Source organism: Eptesicus fuscus, chromosome 23 (assembly GCF_027574615.1).
Source record: "Eptesicus fuscus isolate TK198812 chromosome 23, DD_ASM_mEF_20220401, whole genome shotgun sequence".
Taxonomy (NCBI): domain Eukaryota; kingdom Metazoa; phylum Chordata; class Mammalia; order Chiroptera; family Vespertilionidae; genus Eptesicus; species Eptesicus fuscus.
Window position 1 is genome coordinate 26,710,546 of NC_072495.1, and position 21,049 is coordinate 26,731,594.

The 21,049-nt window shown below is 55.6% G+C and overlaps 6 gene segments (V, D, J or C); all 6 read right to left on the reverse strand.

Moving 5' to 3' along the window:
- Positions 1 to 301: 301 nt before the first annotated feature.
- Positions 302 to 2,703, reverse strand: LOC114228256 (immunoglobulin lambda variable 1-40-like). The segment is given in 3 exon segments: positions 302 to 340; positions 2,189 to 2,520; positions 2,630 to 2,703. Coding segments are annotated over 3 exon segments (429 nt in total).
- Positions 2,704 to 4,284: 1,581 nt separating this feature from the next.
- On the reverse strand, positions 4,285 to 6,396 carry LOC129148238 (immunoglobulin lambda variable 1-40-like). The segment is given in 3 exon segments: positions 4,285 to 4,305; positions 5,898 to 6,229; positions 6,339 to 6,396. Coding segments are annotated over 3 exon segments (411 nt in total).
- A 3,009-nt stretch (positions 6,397 to 9,405) lies between these two features.
- Positions 9,406 to 9,927, reverse strand: LOC129148073 (immunoglobulin lambda variable 1-40-like). The segment is given in 2 exon segments: positions 9,406 to 9,725; positions 9,835 to 9,927. Coding segments are annotated over 2 exon segments (378 nt in total).
- A 1,560-nt stretch (positions 9,928 to 11,487) lies between these two features.
- LOC129148239 (immunoglobulin lambda variable 1-40-like) lies at positions 11,488 to 13,623 on the reverse strand. The segment is given in 3 exon segments: positions 11,488 to 11,508; positions 13,125 to 13,456; positions 13,566 to 13,623. Coding segments are annotated over 3 exon segments (411 nt in total).
- A 1,769-nt stretch (positions 13,624 to 15,392) lies between these two features.
- Positions 15,393 to 17,454, reverse strand: LOC103300376 (immunoglobulin lambda variable 1-40-like). The segment is given in 3 exon segments: positions 15,393 to 15,544; positions 16,928 to 17,287; positions 17,397 to 17,454. Coding segments are annotated over 3 exon segments (570 nt in total).
- A 1,562-nt stretch (positions 17,455 to 19,016) lies between these two features.
- On the reverse strand, positions 19,017 to 20,413 carry LOC129148240 (immunoglobulin lambda variable 1-40-like). The segment is given in 3 exon segments: positions 19,017 to 19,067; positions 19,915 to 20,246; positions 20,356 to 20,413. Coding segments are annotated over 3 exon segments (441 nt in total).
- Positions 20,414 to 21,049: the final 636 nt, after the last annotated feature.

Below are 21,049 nucleotides of genomic sequence, written 5' to 3' on the forward strand. Positions count from 1 at the left end.
CAGACCCGGGGCAGGGCTCAGGGCAGGGCCAGAGCAGGGACAGCCCCGTGGGGGCGCGTCCCCTTCTGTGCGGGACGCGGGCTCTGTCTTGTATGGGGTTCATTCCTGGTGGCTGGAGGCCTCCTTCCCGTGGGTCCCAGGGGCCCCGAGGAGAAAGGGGCCCCTCCCTGGGGCTGGGCAGGTGGTGGGGAGAAACCCTCGTGTGCTCTCCTCATCCGTTGTCATGGGTAACTTCTATTTTCTGTCCATATTTCCCCTCCTGACACCATCGTTCTCCAGGAACCGTGGGCTGTGGTCACTCCTAGGAGTCTGTTCTCAACCCACAGACATTGGCATTCATCTGAGAGGGACAAGGGAAAACAGAGCAGAAAATTCTAGGCAGAATTTTTAAATTTCTGTGCTAGGGTTTTATGTTAAAACTTTACATATTAGTCACCATTCACCCTACTTAAAATGCATGTATGTTTAAAATAAATAAATGGCCGAAACCTGTTTGGCTCAGTGGATAGAGTGTCGGCCTGTACATTGAAAGGTCTCAGGTTCGATTCCGGTCAAGGAAATGTACCTTGGTTGCAGGCACATCCCCAGTGGGGAGGGGGGGGTGCAGGAGGAAGCTGATCGATGTTTCTAACTCTCTAAACCTCTTGCGTCCTCTCTGTAAAAAATAAATAAAATATATTTTGAAAAAATAAAATAAAATGAAATAAATGAATAAATAAATAAATAAATAAAATGCATATATGTTCTTATATGTAAAAGTCACATAAGGCTGACTTAAAAATTCTAGGAGGATGCACGTTGATGAAAATTGTGGGTGCAGGTGTTGGTGGAAAAGCATTGGAAATGCAATGCCTTCTGCTCTGGGTTGACAGGTGTGAACAGACGTGTTTCTAACATCACTTCACATTCCAGGTGCAAGGTGGGACCTGTCCACTGTGATCTGGTCCTGCCGGTGGGAAATCCCGAGTCGCTGCCCAGTGAACCCCCGAGGAGTTTCTAGGAGCTTCCATCGTCCCAGGAACAGAAGCACCGGCCACAGACACTGGAGAGCGCCTTGTCAGCAGCAGACCCGCAGCTTCAGGTCAGGGGTGACCAGCCTGGGGGCACAGTGAGGGAGCAGTGACTCCAGCTTCCGATGGTCACAAGCACAATGAGCCTCTCACACTCTGGGCACAAATTCAGGCAATTTTCGCTGACAACCAGTGGAGGCTGGAGGTGAATAAATCAGTAACTTCACCTGCGACTCACAGCTGTCACAGCCCCCCAGGCACAGACTCCCGGCTGCTCTCAGTCTAGGGGGTTAACAAAGCTGCTATAGACTTCCACCTGCTGGTGTTTCTGTGGACAGAAGATTCAGATTCCTTCTTATCATTTTATTTTATTTTTTAATTGAGATGTAATTGACATTATATTAGTGTCAGGTGTACACCACAATGACTCTGTGTTGGTGTGTATGCAAAGCCATCTCCAGGATAATTCTCCGTGACCTCTGCCTTCATACGTGGCTGCAAGCTTGGCTGTTTCTGTGCTGAGGACACTGAGATCCAGGCTCTCAGCTGCTTTCACAGACACAATACCACAGCGCCTCCTGCCGGGTCCCCGTGCTGCCCACCCTCCCAGAGCCAGGCAGTCACAGCCGGAAGTTTCTGCTCCTGGACCCCCTCCACCCACTTGGACCACCCCCTTCATCGCCCACCATGGCACCCCCCAATCTGTGATAATTTGATGGCTGTGAATGACCAATTCTTGTGCTTAAAATCACAAAGCAAATCTACACCAGCCGCGCTGAGTAAAGGGGAGGAAACCATAATGGGGTGCGAACAGGGCCAGTGGCCCTTCCAGCTCAGAGCACAGTGCTGAGCCCCAGGCAGGGGCGGGCCCGGACCAGCTGTCACTCATCTCAGCCTCACAGGACAAGGGAGTCCAGCCCAGGGGGAGGGACCTGGGCCCTGAGGGTGGGGAGCAGCCTTCCCTTCCTTCAGGCCCCTGAGCCTGGGAGAGCCCTGCTCTGAGTGACATTGAGGCCTGAGGGGAGGGAGGATCATGCACCCCCAGGCAGGGTCCCCGGATGAACCTGGGTCCAGGGTTTCAGGGAGGGAAAAAGCAGAAGCCACAGGTCACAGGCTGAGCCCAGCAGGCAGCTGCTGGAGGGCTCACCCCTCACAGAGCAGAGGGGTTTTTGTCTCACTTCCCCATGGGCCTGCAGCACTGTGGGACTGCTGATACTGCTGTCCCATGATGAACAGTAATAATCAGCCTCGTCCTCAGCCTGCAGCCCGGTGATGGTCAAGGTGGCTGAACTGCCTGACTTGGAGCCAGAAAATCGATCTGGAACCCCTGAGGGCCGGTTACTATTATCATAGATGATGGTTTTGGGGGCCTTTCCTGGGACCTGTTGGTACCAGTGCACAGTATTACCCCCAATGTTGGAGCTGCTTCCAGAGCAGGAGATGGTGACCCTCTGGCCCGGGGCCCCCGACACTGAGGACGGCTGAGTCAGCACAGACTGGGCCCAGGATCCTGGAAGAGGGGGGACACAGAGAGGGTGAGTCTGGGTGTAGAGACAAGAGGAGGAGGCAGGGCCCATGTGTCTCCCCAAGGCCCCTTCCCCTGTCCCCTATCCAGTCACCTGTGCAGTGAGCCAGGAGGGTGAGGAGGAGAGGGGCCCAGGCCATGGTGGAGGTCATCCCTGAGTCCTGCCTCCTGTGCCCCACAGCTGAAGCAGAGCTCCCCCATCTCTCCCTTCCCCTCTTCATAGTCTGCGGGAGGGAGGGCCCCCTCATGCAAATGAGACCCCCTGGTTTTGATCCCTCCCTGGGCCCTGGGTGGGTCCCTGTGCCTGAGGATGGCAGGGTGAGGGCAGGGGTGGGGCTGTATGGGGCCCAGGTTTGGGGAGTCACAGCTGACAGCCCTGAGCAGATGGTCCTGCACTTTGTCAGGGAGCTGGTCCAGCTCTGATCACCACACATCCCTCAGGAACAAGCCCCCAGCGCCCTCTAGTGTCCAGGCCCAGACACACCATTGAGTGACATGGGGACCAGAACCCATGAGAGACCACCTCTGCCTTCCCACTGCTCTGTCCACTGCCCCTGCCCTAGGGCCAGGCCAGGGGTCCCCTCCCGTGGCCTCCCCATCACCTCGGGGCATCTCCAGTCTCTACTCAGCGTCCTCAGGGGGAGTCTGACCACAGCTCCCTGGGCTGGTCAGGGCTCAGGACTCAAGTGGCGTCTCCTGCACCAGCTCTCAGACCCGGGTCAGGGCTCAGGGCAGGGCCAGAGCAGGAACAGCCCCATGGGGGTGCCTCACTTTCTGTGTGGGACTTGGGTTCTGTCTTTTATGGGGTTCACTCCTGGTGGCTGGAGGCCTCCTTCCCGTGGGTCCCAGGGGCCCCGAGGAGAAAGGGGCCCCTCCCTGGGGCTGGGCAGGTGGTGGGGAGAAGCCCTTGTATGCTGTCCTCGTCCATGGTCATGGGTAACTTCTATTTTCTGTCAATATTTCCCCTCCTGACACCATCGTTCTCCAGGAACCGTGGGCTGAGGTCACTCCTAGGAGTCTGTTCTCAACGCACAGGCAGATGCTGGCCTTCATCTGAGAGGAAAGGGGGACATGCAGGACGTGCTGAGCAGAAATGGGGTTAAAACCTCTAATTGCTGAGACAGGGCTTTATTTAAAACTTTATATAATAGTCACCACTCAGCCACCTTCAAATGCACGTATGGCCCGTCCGGCGTGGCCAGTAGTTGAGCATCCACCTATGAACCAGGAGTCAGAGAGTTCGATTCCTGGTCAGGGCACATGCCCATGTTCCGTCTCGATCCCCTCAAGAAGGATGTACACAAGAGGGCATACATAGGAGGCAGCCAATCCATTATTCTCTCTCATCTTTGATGTTCCTCTCTCATCTTGCCCCTTCCTCTCTGAAACCATTAATATTTTAAATTCAGGTATGTTATTAATGTAAAAGTCACAATAAGGCTGATTTAAAAATTCTAGAAGGATGCACGTTGATGAAAATTGTGGGTCCAGGTGTTGGTGGAAAAGCATTGGAAACGCAATGCCTTCTGCTCTGGGTTGACAGGTGTGAACAGACGTGTTTCTAACATCACTTCACATTCCAGGCGCGAGGTGGGAGCTGTCCGCTGTGATCTGGGCCTGATGGTTAGAAATCCGGAGTCGCTGCCCAGTGACCACCCCGAGGAGTTTCTAGGAGCTTCCATCGTCCCAGGAACAGAAGCACCGGCCACAGACACTGGAGAGCGCCTTGTCAGCAGCAGACCCGCAGCTTCAGGTCACGGGGTGACCAGCCTGGGGGCACAGTGAGGGAGCAGAGACCCCAGCTTCCGATGGTCACAAGGACGATGGGCCTCTCACCCTCTGGGCCACAAATGCAGGCAATTTTCGCTGACAACCAATGGAGGCTGGAGGTGAATAAATCAGTAACTTCACCTGAGACTCACAGCTGTCACAGCCCCCCAGGCACAGACTCCCGGCTGCTCTCAGTCTAGGGCGTGGTCCACAAACCTTGGATCGAGAGCCACATGTGGCTGTTTGGCCCTTGAATGTGGCTCTTCCACAAAATACCACGGCCTGGGCGAGTCTGTTTTGAAGAAGTGGTGTTAGAACTTTAAGTTTTAAAAATGTGGCTCTCCAAAGATATTTCAATCGTTGTACTGGTGATATTTGGCTCTGTTGACTCATGAGTTTGTCGACTACTGGTCTAGGGGCTAAACAAAGCTGCTAAGACTTCCACGTGCTAGTGTTTCTATGAACAGAACATTCAGATTAATTCTTTTTTTTTTTTGAGGTGCTATTTTTTATCTAGCTTTATTGAGATATAATTAATATATAAGTTGAGGGTATACACCCTGTTGATTTGATACATTTATATATTGCAAAATGATTGCCACCATAACATTAGCTACCACCTCTATCACATCACATAATGGCCATTTTCTTCTTGTGGTGAAACATTTGAGATCTACACTCTTAGCAGTTTTCAAGTATATAACAGTAGTATTAATGGTATTTCAAATATATATATATATATATTTTTGCTTTGTGTTTCTCAGATTAATTCTTATAATTTTATTTTACTTTTCACTTGAGATGTAATCGACATATTAGTGTCAAGTGTACAACATGATGACTCTGTGTTGGTGTGTATGCAAAGCCATCTCCAGGATAATTCTCCGTGACCTCTGCCTTCATACGTGGCTGCAAGCTTGGCTGTTTCTGTGCTGAGGACACTGAGATCCAGTCTCTCAGCTGCTTTCACAGACACAATACCACAGCGCTCCCTGCCGGGTCCCCGTGCTGCCCACCCTCCCAGAGCCAGGCAGTCACAGCCGGAAGTTTCTGCTCCTGGACCCCCTCCACCCACTTGGACCACCCCCTTCATCGCCCACCATGGCACCCCCCAATCTGTGATAGTTTGATCGCTGTGAATGGCCAATTCTTGTGCTTAAAATCACAACGCAAATCTACACCAGCCGCGCTGGGTAAAGGGGAGGAAACCATAATGGGGTGCGAACAGGGCCAGTGGCCCTTCCAGCACAGAGCACAGTGCTGAGCCCCAGGCAGGGGCGGGCCCAGACCAGCTGTCACTCATCTCAGCCTCACAGGACAAGGGAGTCCAGCCCAGGGGGAGGGACCGGGGCCCCGAGGGTGGGGAGAGGCCTTCCCTTCCTTCAGGCCCCTGAGCCTGGGAGAGCTCTGCTCTGAGTGACACTGAGGCCTGAGGGGAGGGAGGTCCGTTCACCCCCAGGCAGGGTCCCCGGATGAACCTGGGCCCAGGGCCTCAGCGAGGGAATAAGCAGAAGCCACAGGTCACAGTCTGAGCCAAGCAGGCAGCTGCTGGAGGGCTCACCCCTCCCAGAGCAGAGGGGTTTTTGTCTCACTTCCCCACTGGCCTGCAGCACTGTGGGACTGCTGATACTGCTGTCCCATGTCAAGCAATGATAATCAGCCTCGTCCTCAGCCTGCAGCCCCGTGATGGTCAGGGAGGCTGAGGTGCCATATTTGGAGCCAGAATATCGGCCCGGTACCCCTGAGTCTCTGTCGCTATCACCATAGATGAGGAGTTTGGGGGCCTTTCCTGGGATCTGCTGGTACCAGGACACATAGTTATCCCCAATGTTGGAGCTGCTTCCAGTGCAGGAGATGGTGACTCTCTGGCCCGGGGCCCCCGACACTGAGGACGGCTGAGTCAGCACAGACTGGGCCCAGGATCCTGGAAGAGGGGAGACACAGAGAAGGTGAGTCTGGGTGTAGAGACAAGAGGAGGAGGCAGGGCCCATGTGTCTCCCCAAGGCCCCTTCCCCTGTCCCCTATCCAGTCACCTGTGCAGTGAGCCAGGAGGGTGAGGAGGAGAGGGGCCCAGGCCATGGTGGAGGTCATCCCTGAGTCCTGCCTCCTGTGCCCCACAGCTGAAGCAGAGCTCCCCACACCTCTCCCTTCCCCTCTTCATAGTCTGAGGGAGGGAGGATCCTTTTATGCAAATGAGACCCCATCTATTTGATCTCACCCAGGGCCTGGGGCCGGGCCCTCTGCCTGAGGATGGCCATCGGTATGGGTGGGGCTGGGGCGGGTGGGGCCCAGGTTTGGGGAGTCACAGCTGACAGCCCTGAGCAGATGGTCCTGCACTTTGTCAGGGGGCTGGTCCAGCTGTGATCACCCCACATCCCTCAGCAACAAGCCCCCAGCGCCCTCTAGTGTCCAGGCCCAGACACACCATTGAGTGACATGGGGACCAGAACCCATGAGAGACCATCTCTGCCTTCCCACTGCTCTGTCCACTGCCCCTGCCCTAGGGTCAGGCCAGGGGTCCCCTCCCGTGGCCTCCCCATCACCTCAGGGCATCTCCAGTCTCTACTCAGCGTCCTCAGGGGGAGTCTGACCACAGCTCCCTGGGCTGCTCAGGGCTCAGGACTCAAGTGGCGTCTCCTGCACCAGCTCTCAGACCCGGGTCAGGGCTCAGGGCAGGGCCAGAGCAGGGACAGCCCGGTGACTTGATGGTCTAGCATAAGAGGACCTGAGAACACGTGAGAAGCCTCAGACTTGCAGCAATGCTTGGGACTATGCTCAGGCTGGTAGGCTTCTATTTGCCGATTCTTTTCTTCTGGGGCCACGACTCACTCACTTCCCCATCTATAGTCACCACCAACTGATCTGACCAGAGTTATGCCTCCTTATGGATCAATAAAAACGTCACAGGCTTTCTTCTCTTTTTCTCTTCCTGAGTTCAGGTTGCATTTGCGTATGTCGACATTGGTGAAGGAGAAATGAGAGCCACCAGAGAGAGAGGGTTTTCGCTTGCTGTTCCCTGAGGGAGTTGGACCCACCATTCAGGTTTGCTTCGGTGTAAGTGCTGGGTGTAGTGTCTGGCACAAAATAATTGCTCACAAAATCCTAAAACACAGTGGTGGTGATGTAGGCTATTGTAATAGTATCATTCATAGTGATAGTTATCGTTTGTGTGATATTTGAAACAAATGGCAATCTCTAATGTGTAAAATCATTAACTTTTCACATTAGAAACAATGACCAGGGGTTGATGAGTCCCTCCTATTTTCTGACTTCTTTCTCTCATTTCTCCCCTAACCGACACTGAGAAAACAGATTATCCTAAGGGTGTAAAGAGTAATGCCTTCAGTCACCGAAGGGTGGCAGATTTTCTGAACAGAAACAGCAAACTTGGTGTTTTTTCTTCTTTTTTAAAATCTTAGGAGGGGCTGCTGAGAGGTGGGCGGGGCTGCTGAGAGGTGGGCGGGGCTTTGGGGAGGTGCACTGGGTTGGTTTGGCCAGACCTAGGGGGGCAGATGCTCACCTCCCTGGCCATGGCGCCCTCCCCTGGCGTGAGGGTTGGGTGTGGCACAGCCTGGGAACCTTCTCCTGCCCACCTGACACTCAGTCACTGTCACTGCGCTGGCCATGATGCTCCCTGGACACCGAGTGCCCGTGACCATCTCCAAAGGAACTTGGCTGAGGCTGCTGCTGCCCAGCCCTGGACCTGACGGGGCAGAGCTGGCTGCTCAGGAGGCTGCAGAGCCCCGGCCGCCCCGACCAGCTGGCTGATGCCCCGCAGCCCCCTCTGCCTCAGGGCAGCCCCTCTGACCCGGAGTCAGGGGCCTGTCCTCTCCCTGCAGGGAGGGACCTTCCCAGGGACCCTGGGAGCCAGCCCTCCCACCCCTGGTCACAGGCCCGCTGGGTGCACACTCCACTGAGGACGCTGAGCCAGGTCTTCTCCCCGAGCCGGCCCTGCAGACCCCGACCCTGGGGCAGGCCTGTCCACAGTACAGGCCGGCAGCCACGGAGCCCCCAGAAAGGCCAGTGCAGCCCCCTGAGGCTCACAGCCCCCGCTGACCGCGATCAGAGCGGCGATCCCCTCAGCCCAGGGGAGTCACAGAGCCACGTGGCCTCCTGGCTCCTGGGCGGGAAGGCGCCAAGGCCACTGCTCCTTCCCTGGCATCAATGCCCGCGGGGCTGCGGGGCCCGAGGGATCAGCACCGAGGACAGCAGCAACGGGCTCTAATGAGGTGCCCTCTGGGACCCCAGGGATTGGGGTGCATGAATATTCTGACCCAGAATTCAGAGCAACCCTCGTCAAGACGATGAAGGTGATAAAAATGCAGATAAATAAACAATATCAGAACAAACAACAAAAAGTCAGAACTTCAACTAAAAAACACCATCCACCCTCTTTTCCCCCTAAAAAACTACAGAAAGGCCCTGGACAGTGAGAAGGCAGCGCTGCCCAGCGGCTCAGCTGACGCCCAGGGGACAGCTCACGCCCCTTTGCTCCAGGCTCCCGGGCTCCCGCTGTCAGGCCTGAGGTCACAGCTCCCCCTCCATGCGGTGCTCACACCTCACATGCAAACAGGAGGGTCCTGCTCACACGCCGCGTCCAGGGGACCCTCCACGTCCTAAGGGACCGTTTACGTGACACACTCAGGCCCCGTCACTATGAAGGCTCCGTGGACGGGACAAAGCCGTGGGGTCCCTGGAGTGTCCTTACAGGGTCGTGTAGGAAACCCCACTGCTCCTGAAGAAAGGCTCAGGGTCACACGGCCAGATCCTTCTTCTGTAAAAACTGTTAAAACTCGACCTAGAGCTTTGCCTCTCCCAAATCTGATCCTTAGAATTACTGTGCATCACATTGCCATCTTAAATTTATTTTTATCGATGTCAGAGAGGAAGGGAGAGGGAGAGGGAGAGACATAAATGGTGAGAGAGAATCATGAATCAGCTGCCTCCTGCCCACCCCAACCTGTGGAAGGAGCCCACAACCCGGGCCTGTGCACTGAAGGGAATTGAACCACCACCTCCTGCTTCATAGGTCATCAGGCAGCTGCTGGAGAGCTCACCCCTCCCAGAGCAGAGGGGTTTTTGCCTCACTTCCCCACGGGCCTACAGCACTGTGGCACCGCTGATACTGCCGTCCCATGTTGAGCAGTAATAATCGGCCTCGTCCTCAGCCTGCAGCCCCGTGATGGTCAGGGAAGCCGAGTTGCCAGACCTGGAGCCAGAGAATCGGTCAGGGACCCCTGAGGGTCGACTGTTACTACCATAGATGATGGTTTTGGGGCCCTTTCCTGGGAGCTGTTGGTGCCAGGAAACATGGTAATTCCCAATGTTGGTGCTGCTTCCAGTGCAGGAGATGGTGACCCTCTGGCCTGGGGCCCCCGACACTGAGGACAGCTGAGTCAGCACAGGCTGGGCCCAGGATCCTGGAAGAGGGGAGACACAGAGAGGGTGAGTCTGGGTGTAGAGACAAGAGGAGGAAGCAGGGCCCATGTGTCTCCCCAAGGCCCCTTCCCCTGTCCCCTATCCAGTCACCTGTGCAGTGAGCCAGGAGGGTGAGGAGGAGAGGGGCCCAGGCCATGGTGGAGGTCATCCCTGAGTCCTGCCTCCTGTGCCCCACAGCTGAAGCAGAGCTCCCCCATCTCTCCCTTCCCCTCTTCATAGTCTGCGGGAGGGAGGGTCCTTTTATGCAAATGAGGACCCCATCTATTTGATCCTCCCTAGAGCCTGGGACAGGTGCCTCTGCCTGAGAATGGCCCTTGGTATGGGGGGGCTGTGGTGAGGTGGGGCCCAGTTTTGGGGGAGTCACAGCTGACAGCCCTGAGCAGATGGTCCTGCACTTTGTCAGGGGTCTAGTCCAGCTCTGAAAACCCCAGAACATTCAGGAACAAGCCCCCAGCGCCCTCTAGTGTCCAGAAACACCATTGAGTGACATGGGGACCAGAACCCATGAGAGACCACCTCTGCCTTCCCACTGCTCTGTCCACTGCCCCTGCCCTAGGGCCAGGCCAGGGGTCCCCTCCCGTGGCCTCCCTATCACCTCGGGGCATCTCCAGTCTCTACTCAGCGTCCTCAGGGGGAGTCTGACCACAGCTCCCTGGGCTGGTCAGGGCTCAGGACTCAAGTGGCGTCTCCTGCACCAGCTCTCAGACCCGGGGCAGGGCTCAGGGCAGGGCCAGAGCAGGGACAGCCCCGTGGGGGCGCGTCCCCTTCTGTGCGGGACGCGGGCTCTGTCTTGTATGGGATTCATTCCTGGTGGCTGGAGGCCTCCTTCCCGTGGGTCCCAGGGGCCCCGAGGAGAAAGGGGCCCCTCCCTGGGGCTGGGCAGGTGGTGGGGAGAAGCCCTCGTGTGCTCTCCTCGTCCGTGGTCATGGGTAACTTCTATTTTCTGTCAATATTTCCCCTCCTGACACCATCGTTCTCCATGAACCGTGGGCTGAGGTCACTCCTAGGAGGCTGTTCTCAATGCACAGGCAGACGTTGGCCTTCATCTGAGAGGAAAGGGGGACATGCAGGACGTGCTGAGCAGAAATGTGGTTAAAACCTCCAACTGCTGAGACAGGGCTTTATTTAAAACTTTATATAATAGTCACCACTCAGCCACCTTCAAATGCACGTATGGCCCGTCCGGCGTGGCCAGTAGTTGAGCATCCACCTATGAACCAGGAGTCAGAGAGTTCGATTCCTGGTCAGGGCACATGCCCATGTTCCGTCTCCATCCCCCCAAGAAGGATGTACACAAGAGGGGGTACATAGGAGGCAGCCAATCCATGATTCTCTCTCATCTTTGATGTTCCTCTCTCATCCTGCCCCTTCCTCTCTGAAACCATTAATATTTTAAATGCAGGTATGATATTATATGTAAAAGTCACAATAAGGCTGATTTAAACATTCTAGAAGGATGCACGATGATGAAAATGGTGGGTCCAGGTGTTGGTGGAAAAGCATTGGAAACGCAATGCCTTCTGCTCTGGGTTGACAGGTGTGAACAGACGTGTTTCTAACATCACTTCACATTCCAGGCGGGAGGTGGGAGCTGTACCCTGTGACCTGTTACTGATGGTTAGAAATCCCGAGTCGGTGCCCAGTGAACCCTCCGAGGAGCTTCTAGGAGCTTCCATCGTCCCAGGAACAGAAGCACCGGCCACAGACACTGGAGAGCGCCTTGTCAGCAGCAGACCCGCAGCTTCAGGTCACGGGGTGACCAGCCTGGGGGCACAGTGAGGGAGCAGAGACCCCGCTTCCGATGGTCACAAGGGCTATGGGCCTCTCACCCTCTCGGCACAAATGCAGGTAATTTTCGCTGACAACCAATGGAGGCTGGAGGTGAATAAATCAGTAACTTCACCTGAGACTCACAGCTGTCACAGCCCCCCAGGCACAGACTCCCGGCTGCTCTCAGTCTAGGGCGTGGTCCACAAACCTTGGCTCTAGAGCCAGATGTGGCTCTTTGGCCCCTTGAGTGTGGCTCTTCCACAAAATACCACGGCCTGGGCGAGTCTATTTTGAAGAAGTGGTGTTAGAACTTTAAGTTTTAAAAATGTGGCTCTCCAAAGATATTTCAATCGTTGTACTGGTGATATTTGGCTCTGTTGACTCATGAGTTTGTCGACCACTGGTCTAGGGGCTAAACAAAGCTACTATAGACTCCCACGTGCTAGTGTTTCTATGAACAGAACATTCAGATTAATTCTTTTTTTTTTTTTGAGGTGCTATTTTTTATCTAGCTTTATTGAGATATAATTAATATATAAGTTGAGGGTATACAACCTGTTGATTTGATACATTTATATATTGCAAAATGATTGCCACCATAACATTAGCTACCACCTCTATCACATCACATAATGGCCATTTTCTTCTTGTGGTGAAACATTTGAGATCTATACTCTTAGCAGTTTTCAAGTATATAACAGTAGTATTAATGGTATTTCATATATATATATATATATATATATATATATATATATATATATATATATATTGCTTTGTGTTGCTCAAATTAATTCTTATTATTTTATTTTATTTTTCACTTGAGATGTAATCGACATATTAGTGTCAGGTGTACTCCACAATGACTCTGTGTTGGTGTGTATGCAAAACCATCTCCGGGATAATTCCCCTTGACCTCTGCCTTCATACGTGGCTGCAAGCTTGGCTGTTTCTGTGCTGAGGACACTGAGATCCAGGCTCTCAGCTGCTTTCACAGACACAATACCACAGCGCCTGCTGCTGGTCCCCGTGCTGCCCACCCTCCCAGAGCCAGGCAGTCACAGCCGGAAGTTTCTGCTCCTGGACCCCCTCCACCCACTTGGACCACCCCCTTCATCGCCCACCATGGCACCCCCCAATCTGTGATAGTTTGATGGCTGTGAATGGCCAATTCTTGTGCTTAAAATCACAACGCAAATCTACACCAGCCCCTTGGGTAAAGGGGAGGAAACCATAATGGGGTGCGAACAGGGCCAGTGGCCCTTCCAGCTCAGAGCACAGTGCTGAGCCCCAGGCAGGTGCGGGGCCCCACCTGCTGTCACTCATCTCAGCCTCACAGGACAGGGGAGTCCAGCCCAGGGGGAGGGACCGGGGCCCGAGGGTGGGGAGAGGCCTTCCCTTCCTTCAGGCCCCTGAGCCTGGGAGAGCCCTGCTCTGAGTGACACTGAGGCCGGAGGGGAGGGAGGATGTTCACCCTCAAGAAGGGTCCCTGGATGAACCAGGGCCCAGGGCATCAGCGATGGAATAAGCAGAAGCCACAGGTCACAGGCTGAGCTGAGCAGGCAGCTGCTGGAGGGCTCACCCCTCCCAGAGCAGAGGGGTTTTTGTCTCACTTCCCCACGGGCCTGCAGCACTGTGTGACCTTTGAGGTTGTCGTCATAGGACCCACAGTAATAATCGGCCTCGTCCTCAGCCAGCAGCCCCGTGATGGTCAGGGTGGCTGAGCTGCCAGACTTGGAGCCAGAGAATCGGTCCGGAATCCCTGAGGGCCGACTGTTAGTATCATAGATGATGCGTTTGGGGGCCTTTCCTGGGAGCTGTTGGTACCACCTTACATAGTTACCCCCAATGTTGGAGTTGCTTCCAGTGCAGGAGATGGTGACCCTCTGGCCCGGGGCCCCCGACACTGAGGGCGGCTGAGTCGGCACAGACTGGGCCCAGGATCCTGGAAGAGGGGAGACACAGAGAGGGTGAGTCTGGGTGTAGAGACAAGAGGAGGAGGCAGGGCCCATGTGTCTTCCCAAGGCCCCTTCCCCTGTCCCCTATCCAGTCACCTGTGCAGTGAGCCAGGAGGGTGAGGAGGAGAGGGGCCCAGGCCATGGTGGAGGTCATCCCTGAGTCCTGCCTCCTGTGCCTCACAGCTGAAGCCAAGCTCCCACATCTCTCCCTTCCCCTCTTCATAGTCTGCGGGAGGGAGGGTCCTTTTATGCAAATGACCCCCATCTATTTGATCTCTCCCTGGGCCTGGGGCAGGGCCCTCTGCCTGAGGATGGCCATTGGTATGGGCGGGGGGTGGGGCTGTATGGGGCCCAGGTTTGGGGAGTCACAGCTGACAGCCCTGAGCAGATGGTCCTGCACTTTGTCAGGGGGCTGGTCCAGCTCTGATCACCCCACATCCCTCAGCAACAAGCCCCCAGCGCCCTCTAGTGTCCAGGCCCAGACACACCATTGAGTGACATGGAGACCAGAACCCAGGAGAGACCACCTCTGCCTTCCCACTGCTCTGTCCACTGCCCCTGCCTTAGGGCCAGGCCAGGGGTCCCCTCCCGTGGCCTCCCCATCACCTCAGGGCATCTCCAGTCTCTACTCAGCATCCTCAGGGGGAGTCTGACCACAGCTCCCTGGGCTGGTCAGGGGTCAGGACTCAAGGGGCGTCTCCTGCACCAGCTCTCAGACCCGGGGCAGGGCTCAGGGCAGGGCCAGAGCAGGGACAGCCCCGTGGGGGCGCGTCCCCTTCTGTGCGGGACTCGGGCTCTGTCTTGTATGGGATTCATTCCTGGTGGCTCGAGGCCTCCTTCCCGTGGGTCCCAGGGGCCCCGAGGAGAAAGGGGCCCCTCCCTGGGGCTGGGCAGGTGGTGGGGAGAAGCCCTCGTGTGCTCTCCTCGTCCGTGGTCGTGGGTAACTTCTATTTTCTGTCAATATTTCCCCCTCCTGACACCATCGTTCTCCAGGAACCGTGGGCTGAGGTCACTCCTAGGAGGCTGTTCTCAACACACAGACGTTGGCCTTCATCTGAGAGGGACAAGGGAAAACAGAGCAGAAAATTCTAGGCAGAATTTTTAAATTTCTGTGCTAGGGTTTTATGTTAAAACTTTACATATTAGTCACCATTCACCCTACTTAAAATGCATGTATGTTATTATATGTAAATGTCACATAAGGCTGATTTAAAAATTCTAGAAGGATGCATGTTGATGAAAATTGTGGGTGGAGGTGTTGGTGGAAAAGCATTGGAAACGCAATGCCTTCTGCTCTGGGTGGAAAAGGTGTGAATCAGGCGTCCTCAAACTACGGCCCAAGGGCCACATGAGGGTGTTTTTGCCGTTTTATTTTGTTTGTTTTTTTGTTTGTTTGTTTGTTTAAAAATATATTTTACTGATTTTTTACAGAGAGGAAGGGAGAGGGATAGAGAGTCAGAAACATCGATGAGAGAGAAACATCGACCAGCTCCCTCCTGCACACCGCCTACTGGGGATGTGCCCGCAACCAAGGTACATGCCCTTGACCGGAATCGAACCTGGGACCCTTCAGTCCGAAGGCCGACGCTCTATCCCAGAGCCAAACCGGTTTCGGCATCGTTTTGTTTTTTTACTTCAAAATAAGATATGTGCAGTGTGCATAGGAATTTGTTCATAGTTTTTTTTTAAACTGTAGTCCGGCCCTCCAACGGTCTGAGGGACAGTGAACTGGCCCCCTGTTTAAAAAGTTGGAGGACCCCTGGGATAGTGTTTCTAACATCACGAGGTGGGAGCTGTCCGCTGTGATCTGGTCCTGCCGGTTGGAAATCCCGAGTCGCTGCCCAGTAACCCACCCGGAGTTTCTAGGAGCTTCCATCGTCCAAGGAACAGAAGCACCGGCCACAGACACTGGAGAGCGCCTTGTCAGCAGCAGACCCGCAGCTTCAGGTCACGGGGTGACCAGCCTGGGGGCACAGTGAGGGAGCAGAGACCCCAGCTTCCAATGGTCAAAATGACAATGGGGCTCTCACCCTGGGCCACAAATGCAGGCAATTTTCGCTGACAACCAATGGAGGCTGGAGGTGAATAAATCAGTACCTTAACCTGAGACTCACAGCTGTCACAGCCCCCCAGGCACAGACTCCCGGCTGCTCTCAGTCTAGGGCGTGGTCCACAAACCTTGGCTCCAGAGCCACATGCGGCTCTTTGGCCCCTTGTGTGTGGCTCTTCCACAAAATACCACGGCCTCGGCGAGTCTATTTTGAAGACATGGCGTTAGAAGAAGTTTACGTTTAAAAAATTTGGCTCTTGCCGAAACCGGTTTGGCTGGGTGGATAGAGCGTCGGACTGTGGACTGGAAGGTCCCGGGTTCGATTCCGGTCAAGGGCATGTACATTGGTTGCGGGCAGATCCCCCGGTGGGGGGTGTGCAGGAGGCAGCTGGTCGATGTCTCTCTCTCATCGATGTTTCTAGCTCTCTATCCCTCTCCCTTCCTCTCTGTGAAAAATTAATAAAATATATTAAAAAAAAAAATTTGGCTCTCAAAAGAAATTTCAATCGTTGTACTGTTGAAATTTGGCTCTGTTGACTAATGAGTTTGCCGACCACCGGTCTAGGGGGTTAACAAAGCTGCTATAGACTTCCACCTGCTGGTGTTTCTGTGGACAGAAGATTCAGATTCATTCTTATAATTTTATTTTATTTTTCAATTGAGATGTAATCGACATATTAGTGTCAGGTGTACTACATAATGACTCTGTGTGGGTGTGTATGCAAAGCCATCTCCAGGATAATTCTCCGTGACCTCTGCCTTCATACGTGGCTGTTTCTGTGCTGAGGACACTGAGATCCAGGCTCTCAGCTGCTTTCACAGACACAATACCACAGCGCTCCCTGCCGGGTCCCCGTGCTGCCATCCTCCCAGAGCCAGGCAGTCACAGCCGGAAGTTTCTGCTCCTGGATCCCCTCCACCCACTTGGACCACCCCCTTCATCGCCCACCATGGCACCCCCCAATCTGTTATGGTTTGATGGCTGTGAATGGCCAATTCTTGTGCTTAAAATCACAGCGCAAATCTACACCAGCCGCGCTGGGTAAAGGGGAGGAAACCATAATGGGGTGCGAACAGGGCCAGTGGCCCTTCCAGCACAGAGCACAGTGCTGAGCCCCAGGCAGGGGCGGGCCCGGACCAGCTGTCACTCATCTCAGCCTCACAGGACAAGGGAGTCCAGCCCAGGGGGAGGGACCTGGGCCCCACGGGTGGGAGAGGCCTTCCCTTCCTTCAGGCCCTGAGCCTGGGAGAGCTCTGCTCTGAGTGACACTGAGGCCGGAGGGGAGGGAGGACAATTCACCCCCAGGCAGGGTCCCCGGATGAACCTGGGCCCAGGGCGTCAGCGAGGGAATAAGCAGAAGCCACAGGTCACAGGCTGAGCCCAGCAGGCAGCTGCTGGAGGGCTCACCCCTCACAGAGCAGAGGGGTTTTTGTCTCAGTTCCCCACGGGCCTGCAGCACTGTGGCACCGCTGATACTGCTGTCATAGGACCCACAGAAATAATCGGCCTCGTCCTCAGCCTGCAGCCCCGTGATGGTCAGGGAGGCAGAGTTGCCAGACTTGGAGCCAGAGAATCGGTCAGGGACCCCTGAGGGTCTACTGTTACCATAAATGAGAAATTTGGGGGCCTTTCCTGGGACCTGTTGGTACCAGTGCACAGTATTACCCCCAATGTTGGAGCTGCTTCCAGTGCAGGAGATGGTGACCCTCTGGCCCGGGGCCCCCGACACTGAGGACGGCTGAGTCAGCACAGGCTGGGCCCAGGAACCTGGAAGAGGGGGGACACAGAGAGGGTGAGTCTGGGTCTAGAGACAAGAGGAGGAGGCAGGGCCCATGTGTCTTCCCAAGGCCCCTTCCCCTGTCCCCTATCCAGTCACCTGTGCAGTGAGCCAGGAGGGTGAGGAGGAGAGGGGCCCAGGCCATGGTGGAGGTCATCCCTGAGTCCTGCCTCCTGTGCCCCACAGCTGAAGCAGAGCTCCCCACATCTCTCCCTTCCCCTCTTCATAGTCTGCAGGAGGGAGGGCCCTTTTATGCAAATGAGGACCCCATCTATTTTATCTCACCCTGGGCCTGGGGCAGGGACCTCTGCCTGAGGATGGCCATTGGTATGGGTGGGGGTTGGGCCGGGTGGGGCCCAGGTTTGGGGAGTCACAGCTGACAGCCCTGAGCAGAGGGTTCTGCACTTTGTCAGGGAGCTGGTCCAGCTCTGATCACCCCACATCCCTCAGCAACAAGCCCCCAGCGCCCTCTAGTGTCCAGGCCCAGACACACCATTGAGTGACATGGGGACCAGAACCCAGGAGAGACCACCTCTGCCTTCCCACTGCTCTGTCCACTGCCCCTGCCCTAGGGCCAGGCCAGGGGTCCCCTCCCGTGGCCTCCCCATCACCTCGCGGCATCTCCAGTCTCTACTCAGCGTCCTCAGGGGGAGTCTGACCACAGCTCCCTGGGCTGGTCAGGGGTCAGGACTCAAGTGGCGTCTCCTGCACCAGCTCTCAGACCCGGGTCAGGGCTCAGGGCAGGGCCAGAGCAGGGACAGCCCGTGGGGGCGCACCCCTTTCTGTGAGGGACGCAGGCTCTGTCTTGTATGGGATTCATTCCTGGTGGCTGGAGGCCTCCTTCCCGTGGGTCCCAGGGGCCCCGAGGAGAAAGGGGCCCCTCCCTGGGGCTGGGCAGGTGGTGGGGAGAAGCCCTCGTGTGCTGTCCTCGTCCGTGGTCATGGGTAACTTCTATTTTCTGTCAATATTTCCCCTCCTGACACCATCGTTCTCCATGAACCGTGGGCTGTGGTCACTCCTAGGAGTCTGTTCTCAACGCACAGGAAGACGTTGGCCTTCATCTGAGAGGGACAAGGGAAAACAGAGAAGAAAATTCTAGGCAGAATTTTTAAATTTCTGTGCTAGGGTTTTATGTTAAAACTTTACATATTAGTCACCATTCACCCAACTTAAAATGCATGTATGTTATTATATGTAAACGTCACAATAAGGCTGATTTAAAAATTCTAGGAGGATGCACGTTGATGAAAATTGTGGGTAGAGGTTTTGATGGAAATGCAATGCCTTCTGCTCTGGGTTGACAGGTGTGAACAGACGTGTTTCTAACATCACTTCACATTCCAGGCGCGAGGTGGGAGCTGTCCGCTGTGATCTGGTCCTGCTGGTTGGAAATCCCGAGTCCTGCCATGTGAACCCCCTGAGGAGTTTCTAAGAGCTTCCATCGTCCCAGGAACAGAAGCACCGGCCACAGACACTGGAGAGCGCCTTGTCAGCAGCAGACCCGCAGCTTCAGTTCAGGGGTGACCAGCCTGGGGACACAGTGAGGGAGCAGAGACCCCAAGTTCTGAAGGTCACAAGGTCGATGGTCCTCTCACCCTCTGGGCCACAAATGCAGGCAATTTTCGCTGACAACCAATGGAGGCTGGAGGTGAATAAATCAGTAACTTCACCTGCGACTCACAGCTGTCACAGCCCCCAGGCACAGACTCCCGGCTGCTCTCAGTCTATGGGGTTAACAAAGCTGCTATAGACTTCCACCTGCTGGTGTTTCTGTGGACAGAAGATTCAGGTTCATTCTTAAAATGTTATTTTATTTTTCAATTGAGATGTAATCGACATATTAGTGTCAGGTGTACACCACAATGACTCTGTGTTGGTGTGTATGCAAAGCCATCTCCAGGATAATTCTCCGTGACCTCTGCCTTCATACGTGGCTGCAAGCTTGGCTGTTTCTGTGCTGAGGACACTGTGATCCAGTCTCTCAGCTGCTTTCACAGACACAATACCACAGCGCTCCCTGCCGGGTCCCCGTGCTGCCCACCCTCCCAGAGCCAGGCAGTCACAGCCGGAAGTTTCTGCTCCTGGACCCGCTCCACCCACTTGGACCACCCCCTTCATCGCCCACCATGGCACCCCCCAATCTGTGATAGTTTGATCGCTGTGAATGGCCAATTCTTGTGCTTAAAATCACAACGCAAATCTACACCAGCCGCGCTGGGTAAAGGGGAGGAAACCATAATGGGGTGCGAACAGGGCCAGTGGCCCTTCCAGCACAGAGCACAGTGCTGAGCCCCAGGCAGGGGCGGGCCCGGACCAGCTGTCACTCATCTCAGCCTCACAGGACAAGGGAGTCCAGCCCAGGGACAGGGACAGGGGCCCCGCGGGTGATGAGAGGCCTTCCCTTCCTTCAGGCCCCTGAGCCTGGGAAAGCTCTGCTATGAGTGACACTGAGGCCTGAGGGGAGGGAGGTCCATTCACCCCCAGGCAGGGTCCCCGGATGAACCTGGGCCCAGGGCGTCAGCGAGGGAATAAGCAGAAGCCACAGGTCACAGGCTGAGCCCAGCAGACAGCTGCTGGAGGGCTCAGCCCTCCCAGAGCAGAGGGGTTTTTGTCTCACTTCCCCACGGGCCTGCTGCACTGTGTAACTGCTGATACTGCCGTCCCATGTCAAGCAGTGATAATCGGCCTCGTCCTCAGCCTGCAGCCCCGTGATGGTCAGGGTGGCTGTGCTGCCAGACCTGATGCCAGAGAATCGATCAGGGACCCCTGAGGGTCGGTAGCTATCACCATAGATGATTTGTTTGGGGGCCTTTCCTGGGAGCTGTTGGTGCCACTGTATGCTATGACTCCCAAGGTTGTAGAAGCTTCCAGTGCAGGAGATGGTGACCCTCTGACCCAGGGCCCCCGACACTGAGGACGGCTGAGTCAGCACAGACTGGGCCCAGGATCCTGGAAGAGGGGGGACACAGAGAGGGTGAGTCTGGGTGTAGAGACAAGAGGAGGAGGCAGGGCCCATGTGTCTCCCCAAGGCCCCTTCCCCTGTCCCCTATCCAGTCACCTGTGCAGTGAGCCAGGAGGGTGAGGAGGAGAGGGGCCCAGGCCATGGTGGAGGTCATCCCTGAGTCCTGCCTCCTGTGCCCCACAGCTGAAGCAGAGCTCCCCACATCTCTCCCTTCCCCTCTTCATAGTCTGAGGGAGGGAGGGTCCTTTTATGCAAATGACACCCCATCTATTTGATCCTCCCTAGAGCCTGGGGCAGGTGCCTCTGTCTGAGGATGGCCCTTGGTATGGGGGGGGCTCGGGTGAGGTGAGGCCCAGGTTTGGGGAGACACAGCTGACAGCCCTGAGCAGATGGTCTTGCACTTTGTCAGGGGGCTGGTCCAGCTCTGATCACCCCAGAACATTCAGGAACAAGCCCCCAGCGCCCTCTAGTGTCCAGGCCCAGACACACCATTGAGTGACATGGGGCCCAGGACCCCTGAGACACCACCTCTGCCTTCACACTGCTCTGTCCACTGCCCCTGCCCTAGGGCCAGGCCAGGGGTCCCCTCCCGTGGCCTCCCCATCACCTCGGGGCATCTCCAGTCTCTACTCAGCATCCTCAGGGGGAGTCTGACCACAGCTCCCTGGGCTGGTCAGGGCTCAGGACTCAAGTGGCGTCTCCTGCACCAGCTCTCAGACCCGGGTCAGGGCTCAGGGCAGGGCCAGAGCAGAGACAGCCCCATGGGTGTGCGTCCCCTTCTGTGCGGGAC